The sequence below is a fragment of the Numida meleagris genome, unplaced genomic scaffold, assembly GCF_002078875.1.
Source record: "Numida meleagris isolate 19003 breed g44 Domestic line unplaced genomic scaffold, NumMel1.0 unplaced_Scaffold405, whole genome shotgun sequence".
NCBI lineage: Eukaryota > Metazoa > Chordata > Aves > Galliformes > Numididae > Numida > Numida meleagris.
In genome coordinates this window covers 1-11,343 of record NW_018364625.1, presented here as the reverse complement: position 1 = coordinate 11,343, position 11,343 = coordinate 1, and the positions used below count along the sequence as shown (strand labels likewise).

The 11,343-nt window shown below is 41.7% G+C and overlaps 1 protein-coding gene across 1 annotated transcript; it reads right to left on the bottom strand.

Annotated features, from left to right (window-relative positions):
- Nucleotides 1-373: 373 nt before the first annotated feature.
- On the bottom strand, nucleotides 374-4,455 carry LOC110391568 (olfactory receptor 6-like). Its single transcript, XM_021383508.1, has one exon. It carries the CDS (start codon nucleotides 4,385-4,387, stop codon nucleotides 3,449-3,451), a length of 939 nt encoding a protein of 312 aa, XP_021239183.1. The 5' UTR covers nucleotides 4,388-4,455; the 3' UTR covers nucleotides 374-3,448.
- Between the last annotated feature and the right edge of the window lie 6,888 nt (nucleotides 4,456-11,343).

Genomic DNA, 11,343 nt, shown 5'->3' with positions numbered 1-11,343 from the left:
TCACCCGTATGCGCTGTAGCAAGCATGTAAGAAGAATAAGTATCTGTTGTTACATGCACATATTTTAGACGGCTAAATTCGTCAACATGAGTGACATCTGTTTGCCAGAGTTGAAGAGGTGCTATGCCACGGGGATTTGTTCCTATTTGAGCCAAGGGGGCAATTGCCTGGGAGCCTGGGCACGTTACAATAATGTTACGGGCTTGATCCATTGTCAGTTGGAATCATTTTTGTAAGGCTCTCCTATTATGATGGAAAAATTGATGGGACAGTCACGCTTGTTGAAGTAATTGAGGGGTAGCAAAGGCGACCATGGCTTGATCAGCCATGTGGTTGCCTTCAGTTAATGGACCAAGCAATGTAGTGTGTGATTGAAATTGCATAGTAAAATAAGGAATACAGTGAGAGACACAATGCAAAACTTGCTTGAGCTGTGCAAACAAGGCACAAACAAGGCTGTTAACTTCCTTAAGAAAAGATCCTTCAATCTGCTGAATGACACCTGTAACTTACAAAGAGTCAGTTATTATATTAAGCTTTTGTTCTGCAAAAATTTGAAAAGCTCAAGCCACCACAGCAAGTTCTACAACTTGAGGTGACCTGTTGGCGATATGCATGTCTGACTGCCATCGTGTAGCAGTCCCACGCCAGAGAACCACTGCTCGGTGTGTCTTGCTGGAGCCATCTGTAAATACAGTAACAGCATTAGGTATTGGAACATGTGAAAGTGAAACATTTGTAGTAAGGGACAGATCACTCAAATTATGCAGTAACTGATGTTTGGGGGGGTGAGTGGAGATTTGTCGAGTATGGTCAGCCATAGCAGTTTGTAAAGCGTGCGACTGTGCAAGCATCCAATCTAAATTTTTTCTAGTAGCAGGTATGTAGATGCAATCTGGGTCAAGAGCTTGTAAAATTTGTAGATGATGTCGACCTCACTGTATTAGCATTGCAAACATCTCCACTTGTGATGTAATGTGTTTTGAAAATGTATGTGCTAAGAATGTCCATTCAAGGATGATGAGGATCTTTTCTTGAGGTATCCCACTGACATAACAAGCTGTATGGTTAATAAGAGTTCGATATTATTATAAGAGATACTGGAAATGATAGACAAACACAATGGCTATATCTATGTTGCAATGACATTGCAGAGTCTAAGCATTGTAGCTCTTCTGGTGTTAATTGTCTTTTAGAGGTTAGATCTGGGTCTCCTTTGAGTAGCTGAAATAAAGGGTGCAGCTCTTGAGTAGTAATACCCAAGAGTGGTCACAACCAGTTGATGGCTCCTAATAATTTTTGCAGATCATTTAATGTCTGCACATGAGGTACTATTTTGAGGATTTGTGGCTGAATGGTATGAGATGTAATTTTCCATCCTAAGTATTTCCATGGAGAGCTGAGTTGCACCTTTTCTTCAGCTATTTGTAAACTGACAGGTTGTACTCCCTGTTGGATGAGCAGTATAGCATCTATGAGGCTCTCTTCTTGTTCTACTACTGTTAATATATCATTCACGTAATGATAAATAGGGATTTGAGATCTAGCTTTTTGTACTGGTTGTAATGCATTTGCCACTGTCAATTGGCATACTGTTGGACTATTTTCAAAGCATTGCCTGTCCATCTGTGCCTGGGCTTGAGGTGCTGCCCGAGCCCCTTCCCCCATGAGCTCTTCCATGCCAATATGATTTAAGTTAGCCAAATTATCCATAGTCTGGACGGTAGCCTCCTGTCAGTACTCAGTCATAAAAACAGTATATTGCATGGGAGATAGAATCATTTGTAACAAAATTTTCCAATTGTGATGTAATAACATAGTAATAACATAGCTGTCCCTGATTGCAACCAAAAGATTATACGTAAAGGTAGACTGAATTCCATAATCTTTCACTGAGCTCCTTAGCTCCTTCACTGCCTCATAAGGCACATAATTTCCACCGGGGGGGCTGATTTGCACAATACATCACAGGAAAGGCTTGCAACATATCAGCATCACCCCGTGATATTGCTTCTTTTCTGCACTGCTCTAAAGCACTGTAGTACGCTGTAATAGAGACATTCGGGTGCGCGCCAAACAACCTTTCCGTAGTTCCGTTGGGTGGCGCTGCCGGAACGGGCTCGCTCAGCCTTGGCTGGATTTGCACCGCGCAGTGGGCGCAATTTGCAGCGGCTGAGGTGCGGACTCAGATATGAACGATCCAAATCGTTTATTGCGGGTTCTAACATCCCTTATATACATTCACAAGTTTTCTCTTGTAACTTTACCACCCGCCTTTACATGTCAACAAAATTCCACAAACACTCCTTAACCGTGCATGCATGCGCTTATCCAATCAGAGCCATGAGATGTGCCTTTTGCTTTTCTCTTCTTCTGGAGGTGTCCTTGGTTCTCAGTGTTGCTTTCTCATGCCGTTTATCTTGCTCCGCAGCTTCTGCTCTGAATAGTCTTTCTTGTATCCCCACACTTCTACAGCGTAAAGACTGCCTCAGTAGGTGGAGAATAGTAGGTGTTTTCTCCCTTGACTTCAGCAAGGTTTTTGACATGGTGTCCCATACTATCCTAATAGATAAATTCATGAACTGTGGATTATGTAAGTGAACAGTGAAGTGAATAGAACACAGGCTAAACTGTCAGACTTACAAGGATTGTTATCAGGGGCACAAAATCCAGCTGGAGGCCAGTCTCTAGTGGTGTGCCCAGGGGTTCATGAAGATGATCAGAGGGCTGGAGCTCCTCTCCTACTTAGAAAGGTTGAGGGAACTGGGCTTGTTCATCCTGGAGAAGAGAAGGCTTTGGGATGACCTCATCACAGCCTTCCAATACTTAGGGGGAGCTTATTAACAGGAGGGAGACCAACATTTTACATGTGCAGATAGTGATTAGGCAAGGGGGAATGATTTTAAACTAAAACAGGAGAGATTTATATTAGATAGTAGGAGGGAATTCTTTATTCAGAGAGTGGTAAGGTACTGGAACAGGTTGCCCAGAAATTTGAATACCCCTTCCCTAGAGGTGTTCAAGGCTATTATATATATTATATGATTCTATGGTTCTATAAGTAGCAGACCTTTAGGGGAAACATAGAGAAAAAGTTATGGTCAGCTTAGAGACCTTAGCTCTGGATAGAATTCTGAGACTAACAAACACTTATACAGGACTAGGGAGCAAAGACACTGGGAGCAGATTCTGAGACCCCCCTTCTGTTTTGCCCAGTTGTTAGGCTCTGTTCCCCTAGCCACTTGCTTTCCTCATGTGAGATGATGGCCTTTCCTCTGGATTCTCTCTGCTTTTTCTTCAGGATCTTCCAAATCTCTCAGATCTCAGAGGTGAACACCAGTAAATTTATCACAACCTGTTACGTATTACTGTTACACAGTGGAACGAGAGTTATGATGGAATTTTATAGTAAATATAGAAAATTCTTGCAAACCTTCACCTGAACTTTCTAGGACAAGATGTCTCTCCAGCATGTTGTTTTCCTAAGAGCTATCTTGAATTCCTGATTCCTCAGACAATAGATGATTGGGTTGACAAGCGGTGTTAAGACAGTGTATATCACAGAAACCAGTTTGTTGGAGCTGAAGGAATCAATTGGCTGGGGCCTGGTGTAGATAAACAAGGAGGCTGTGTAGAACACTGTAACCACTAAAAGATGAGATGCACAGGTAGAGAAGGCCTTGTGACGGCCCTGGGCTGTGGGAATGCCCAAGACAGCAGAGATGATGCACACATATGAGGCAACAATCACAGTGAGTGGTACCAGAAGGATGAGTAGGGCTAGTAAGAAATCCATAAGCTCAGCTAGTGATGCGTTGGTGCAGGCTAGCTTCAGTAAGGGGGAGACATCACAGAAGAAGTGGTTGATGATGTTGGGCCCACAGTAGGTCTGATGTGAAATGAAGTAAACCTTCCCTGCGGAAATCAGGAAGCCACTCACCCAGGAGCCAATAGACAGATGGACACAAAGACTGCAGTTCATGATTACTGGGTAATGCAAGGGCTTACAGACAGCAACATAGCGATCATAGGCAATGACAGCCAAGAGAGTGCACTCTGTGCAGGCCAGTGCCAGGAAGAAGAATAGCTGGGCCATGCAGCCTGTGAAGGAGATGCCTTGGCTCTTAATCACCAAGCTCACAAGCACCTTGGGCACTGTGACAGAGACATACCAGATCTCCAGAAAAGAAAGGTTGCCCAGAAAAACATACATTGGCTTGTGAAGCTGGATATTTGTCCAGACAAGCACAACAATCATTACATTTTCTGTCACTGTCAGCACGTAAGCCAGGAAGAATATCAAAAAGAGCAGAAGCTGGATCACTGGTTTACCTGGAAAACCAACTAAAATAAATCCAGTCACATAGGTCTGGTTATCTGAGGGCATGTGGTTAATCCTACAGAAGTTGCTGTGAACTTTGCGGGAGAAGCAGGCGTAGCAGCAATTTGAACATTCACTCAGGCTAGCTTATATGCACAGACTGAGAGCTGAAAATCTTTGTTTATAGCAAGAGCTGGCTGGATTTAAAGAAAAATAAAAATAAATATTAGTTGCAATTAGATCTTCATAATGAAAACCAAAAAAAAAGCAAAAGAAAAGGATATGCTGTAACAGAAATGCAAAAAAGTATACCTACGTTATTTCCCTGGTGGGAATATTATCTTTTTCCCATGATTTCTTAATTGTTAATTTTAACATTCTGCTGTTCCTTCATAGCTCTATCCCCCTATCTGCATTTTCAGCTCTAAAGAGAAAAAAAAAAAAAGCAAAAATGTTTCATAATAATTTATAGGTGAACATAGAAATGTGTATGTGTAGGTGAATCTGTTTTAGAATTAAATATTTCTGTACAAAATTTTTGAAACAGTGACATTTGTTTACATCTCCATTAAGTACAGTGGCAGGGCTTAACCTTGGCTGGCTGCCTAGTCCCCACCAAGGTTGTCTCCTACTCCTCCTCGGCAAGGTGGGATAAAATATGATGAAAAAGCTCATGGGTCAAGATGAGTAGCAGATCTCTTAGTTACTGTCATCAGTTACTGGCAAAAGAGACTTGGCTTGGGAAGATTCATTTATTGCCAATTAACAAAAAAGAGGAGAATAGTGAAAAACTGAAATAAAAACACCTTCTCCCCACATCTCACCTCTGTCCAGGCTCAGCCTTACACCTTTGTTTCCAACTCTTCTACCTCCCGATCGAGCTCAGCAGTTAGTATGGGGAATGGGGGTTTGCCACCAGTTGATAACACATTCTCTCTGCTATTCCTTTCTCATACTCCTTCCCTGCTCCAGTGTGGAGTCCCTCCCACAGGATGCTGTCCACAAACTGCTCCAGCATGAGACCTTTCCACAGGTTTCAGCCCTTCAGGAGCTGACTGCTCCAGTTCGAATCACCCATGGTGCCACAGTTCCTCCTGGATGAATTGCTCCAGTGTGGGATATCCACAGGCGGTAGTTTCCTTCAAGGTTTATCCACTATCCACCCACTCCAGTGAACTCCTCTATGGGAGGAGTGAGTCTGCAGTGAGAATATCTGCTTTGACACGGTCCTCTGCATGCTGCAGAGACACTTCTGCTCCAGCACCTGCAGCATCTTCTCCCTCTCCTCCTTCACTAATTTTGGTGTCTGCAGAGTTGTTCTCTCACGTATTTTTCTCTCTTTTCTTTCTCACAGCTTCTACACAGAGCAGCTTTTGCCCTTTATAAAGTATACTTTCACAGAGATGCTGCCAGCATCACTGATGGGCTCATACTTGTCCAGGAATGAGTCCATTTTGGATCCAGATGGAACTGGCTGTTTGCAGCGTGGGAGAAGCTCCTAGTCTCTTTGCACAGAGGCCATCCTTGAAGTCCTCCACTCTCAAAACCTTGCCACATAAATCCAATACAAATTCACTTAGAGAAAATGAGATTATCAGAAAATGACTAGCAGTTCTCTTCAAATTATTTCCGTTTGGGATCTGAAGATCCAATTCCATCTATTACTTGGACCAAATATCTTGCCTATTACATTAAAAACAGGGTGAAGTCCCTAAGTAATAAAACTTTTTGTGCAGGAGAAACTGTCAGAGAGATTTGATAACAGTCTGCTCAGAGGCAGAGAAAATCTCATGTGTGCTTCATTTTAAGGTATATTAACTTTACTCATATTAGGAGCCTCACCAACCTATATATAAAGTACAGATTTTAATAAATTAATTCTATATAGGATTCCCTCTATATAACATGAACCACCTGAGATAGACTTTAAAATAGTTCAGGTGAATTATATTCAAAGAGTGGTTGACATCAGAATCATTGGCAACAAAATATGGAAAGCTGTGCTGATGGTATTTATTTTTATTTTTAGCTATAATTAAATGAAATTAATCTCATCATTCTCAGATTTGAGGAATCAGGAAGATTATAAATAAGAGATATGATGAAAGGGTGAAAAAATTTAATAATGGTGATAAAAGCTGTTTCAATAACAAACATGCTTTAGCATAAACACGAAACAAAAAGCACTATTTATGTGAGAAGTATGATGAATATATCATCTTATTTATTTCTTGATACTCGTTCTCAATAGCTGATGAAAAGAAAAAGGAGAATCAAGCGAAAATGTATCTTAAAGTATGAAAAGGGAAATTTGCAGGAAAAAAATGGAATGTCATAGTAAAAGCATGTTGAAGTACTTTTATACTGAAGTTAAAGACCAAGAATTATGTGAGGTTAAGAGAGCACTTTTTGCTCTTCTGTTGCTTGGGAAAGATAAACTACTCTCTCTTTAAGGGCAAATTTAAGTTACATACACTGTGTTCCTCATTCTCCAGCATAACAGGTAAAAAAAAAATCAGTCCACTTGTGGTCAGTGACACTGTTCTCATTTTTTTCCGCTATATGAAAGTTTCAGCACAAGAACCTTTACTTTTAGAACTCCTAAAATTCCAAGGAAATCAGATCCACACAGAATCTGTGCTAAGAGGAAAACACTTCTTTATATGTGTGATTGTGTTCTGAGTCAACACTAGTAGGCAGCTAAGCACCACACAGCCACTCACTCCCTCACAGCCACCCCTGACTCCCAGTTACATGTGGGAAAAAAGAAAGGAAAAGTGAAAACAAACAAACAAACTTGTGGGTTGGGATAAAAACTGTTTTAACAAGTGAAGAAGAGGCAGAAGAAGACTGGAAGAAAACAGCCAAACAAATCACGTGAATGCAGTCACTCACCACATCCCACGGGAAGACTGATGTCCAGCCAGTTCCTGGGCAAAAGATGACCTACATACCTACATCACCTATTTTCCCTTTTTAATGCTGAACATGACATTATATAGAAAGTAGTGTTTATTTGGTTAGATTAAATCATCTGCCTTGATGCTGTGCAAACACTGTTTAGCAGTAGCTAAAACTTTAGTGTACTATCTGAGTTGTTTTGATTCCAGATCTTAAACAAAGCACCATACCAGTTGCTATGAAGAAAATTAATTCCATCCCAGCCAGACCCAGGTAGGTATTGGGATTTGGCTTTAGTAGGCACAGGTAGGTAGAAATAAATAATAACTTATAATTATATATAAATAATTTAAATAATAACCTAGTGATCTAGAATCCCCTTTTTCTGTTCTGTGTTGAATGGATGCACTACAGTAAGTTTGACTAAATCCTAGAATCCATGGATTATATTTAGTGATTGTCCCTTGATAGAAAGCAAGCTAGTGCGAATAGCTTTGCATGCACCAAAGGAGCAAGTTAGGTTTCTAAACATAAGCAATTCAGTAATATTTTACATGTCCTAGAGTATCTGACATGAAGGTAGAAGACCTATGTTAAAACATACTCTTCCCTAGCAGGAGCATGAGGCCAGTTGTGATGCTCAGGGGCGCCCAAAATATCAATATACAGTGACATACAGGTACACGAACCCTGTCCTTACCTTGTGTAGAATCATATAATAAATTATACTGTATGAGACCTTATAAGATCTGAAGTAAGATCTCTCACTGAAAGCAGATTCAGCCTAATGAATGCTAAGTTGATAGTGATGGACACTTCCCTTGATTTACTGTCTACGTTGTCTTTTATACAGTCCAGGATACTATTGATAATGTTGAGCTGCTCTGCCGCCAGGGCACTCTAATGACTGATGTTCACCTTGTTGTCTAAAAAACCTCCCAGGGGTCTTCTCCCCAGCCAGTTAGTCTCCAGTTAGAGTTGCTGCCAGGAGTTATGCCTTGCCAGGTGCAAGAATTGGCATTTGTCCTTGTTGAATTTCATGCAGTACCTATTGGCAAATTCTTTCAGTCTGTCTATGCCCTTAAGTGCTGTTCCCATCCGTTAATTAGGTAAACCAGTTAGGTAAGCATTCCATCAACTCTTCCAGGTCCTTGAAAAAGATGTTGAACAGGACAGGTGCCCAAATAGACCCCTGCAGAGTACAGCCCATTAACCACAACCCTCTGGCACTGATAATCCACTCAGTCTTTTTGTACATCCAGTAGTCCATGCATCCAGAACCTAAAGTCCTAATGCAGATACGGTACACTGAAAGTTACTGAAGTTCAGCTAAATAACATCTGCTGCTATTCCTTCACCCATAAATCCTGTGAATTCATCACAGAAACAGGTTGGCCAGGAATGACCTTTGGTAAAATTATGCTGTCTACTTGCAGTCACCTTATTTTTTATGTAACCATAAGTGTTCTAGGAAAACTTGCTCCATGATATTCCTGGGAACTGAAGTAATGAGGTTGAATGGTCTGCAGTTATCAGTTCTTTTTTTTGAAGATATGCTGCAGCAAGGGAAGTTGTTCTATTTTCCTTTGTCTGTTTGTTTTTCACCTCATCTGGTTGTCACTGTTGCACTCACTATAGAACCAGAAAGTTTATACTGCAGTAAGTCTATGTATTTGAAGTACTGTGGTTTAACCTGGCAGGCAGCTGCTACACAGCCATTCACTCACTTTCTCCATGGTGAGATGGGGGAGAAAAATGAAAAAAAAAAAGAATTCAGATTCAGATAGAACAGAAAAGAAAGGGAAAATAATAACAGTAATAATGATAAAAGGATGTACAAAATGATTGATACACGATGCAATTGCTCACCACTTGCTGACTGATGCCCAGCCAGCCTCTAAGCAGTAGCAGCCCCACAGCCAACTCCCCCCAGTTTTATTTTTTCACATGATGTCATACAGTATGTAATATCCCTTTGGTCACTTTGGGTCAGCTGTCCTGGTTCTATCACCTCCCAGCCTCCTTGCTGACAGGGCAGTCTTAGAAGATGAGTAGTCCTTGACTTAGTATATGCACTGCTCTGCAATCACTAGAACATTAGTGTGTTATCAATGTTATTGCTAAATCCTAAACACAGCAACATTCCAACACTTAGGAAGAAAACTAATTATCCCAGCTGAAATCAGGACACATAGTCAGAAGTAATCTTGCTAGCAAAATTAATACATCTTGAGAAGTACTTGATCTGACCACAGAAAATACATCTGGGCTCAGATACAGTTCTGGTCCAAGACAACAGAATTCAAACATCTAAATATGAATGTTTACATGTGCAATAGATATCTATGCTCTTGTTACACTTAGTGGAAATCTGTCTGGTTGCAATTGCTCCATAAATAAGTACATTAGAGATATCTTATGGCACGCTAGACAGTTGTATGAAGCTAGTAGAGGGGTGAAGGGAGGGGCATTCAGAGTGATGACAATTGTCTTTCCAAGAAACCATTACGTGCAATGAGTCCTGCTTTCCTGGAGTTGGCAGAACGTCTGCCTGCTGATGTGAAGTAACGAATGCCTTGTTTGCTTCGCTAGTAAACTGTCTTTACCTCAATCCATGATCTCTTGCACTTTTACTTTTGATTCTCTCCTGTATCCCATCCGTGGACAGTGAGTGGCTGTGTGGTACTTAACTGCCTGCCAGAATTAAACCACAACAACCCTTTCTGACCCCATCACAGGGCATGAAGGGTTCAAGATGATGACAGATTTGATTGTGAAATGTTTTAGATTTTGCAGTTGTTATAGCTGTTTAGCTGCTAATTGGCAGGCTCCCATGCCTGCCAAGAGCCATGCTTGTCTTACAGAATATTAGAATCTGGTGCCTGTTAGTGGGTGCACTATTACTTGATCTGCTGTGCCTGGGAATGTTCTGATAAAAGCTATAGCTGTGAGCCTGGGTTGGCAGCTGCCCAGGGCATCACTGCTGTCCCTGTGCTATTGTACTGTACAGTCTGGAACTCCAGACAGCAGCAGGAATGTGACCTGTGGATGCGTCCATGCGGGAGCACTTTATACTGCAAACAACTGTGGCCACAGGTAAGTCTTCTCTAGAGGAAGCACACTTAAAAGCATCTGTGGCCATGAAGAAGTCCATGCAGAAGGAGGTGTTCCTTGCAGTGTCCGTGTCTGTGGACAGACAATGCAACCGCGTTGGCTCAGAGGGACATTAGCATATACTAATAAGTTCCTGGAAAAGAATTAATATGTATGCCAATGTACTGCATATGTATGCGTTAAATATATGTTTAAATATAGAACCTGTATATATGTTTAAATATAGAACCTGAACTCTGAAAGCATGCGCCTGTTTGTCAAGATGCTGGGTGCGTATGGTGAGGAATAAAGGAATGTAGATTTTTAACACCACGTTGGAGTTAGAGAGCCCTCCTCCTGGATTTTGGATGACAGTGGTGCTCAACCCTTGTTTGTTTAGCAATAGAGTTTAGTACATTAGTTTGATCCAATATATTAGTTTAGCAAAAAGAATCCATAAGTGATAGTTCTGAAACTTTCCGTTTCAGCTTTACTGGGTGAACGGTCTTATTTTCCCTCAATAATTTTGCACTGGGGACATAACGGAATAATTTCGCCTTCTGCCTCAATGATTTTGCCTCACGAGAAGTACTGGAGTCACAAGAGAATACTTTTATCTCTTGCCTCAAAACGCGCAAGGACAATTTTCCTTGGGTTCCACACGCATTGTTTTTGAATTGGAAAGATCCGGCTGAGGCCCTACAAGTAGGGACCGTAATACCATTGTCACTGCGGGAGAGGGAATTGCTCAGACTCGGATACTGACAGCTGTATGGAGTGCATTCCAGCATGACTCACAGTGCAGGTGTAATCCAAAATCCATGAAGAAAACTCTCTAACTCCAGCGTGGTGTTAAAGTGGCAGTCCTTTCTTCCTCACCATACGTGCCAGGCGACATGACAAGCAAACGCACCCTCTGCAGGGCGGGGGAATGGGGGGGCACGGATAGGGGACCCTAGGGGTCAGAATGGGGGACTAGCGACGGGCCGGGCACAGGAGACCCTGAGGGTCAGAAAGGGGGACCGGGG

Bases quoted from the DNA above. Each gene is read 5' to 3' on its own strand.
- LOC110391568 (XM_021383508.1), bottom strand. From the start codon at position 4,387: ATGCCCTCAGATAACCAGACCTATGTGACTGGATTTATTTTAGTTGGT.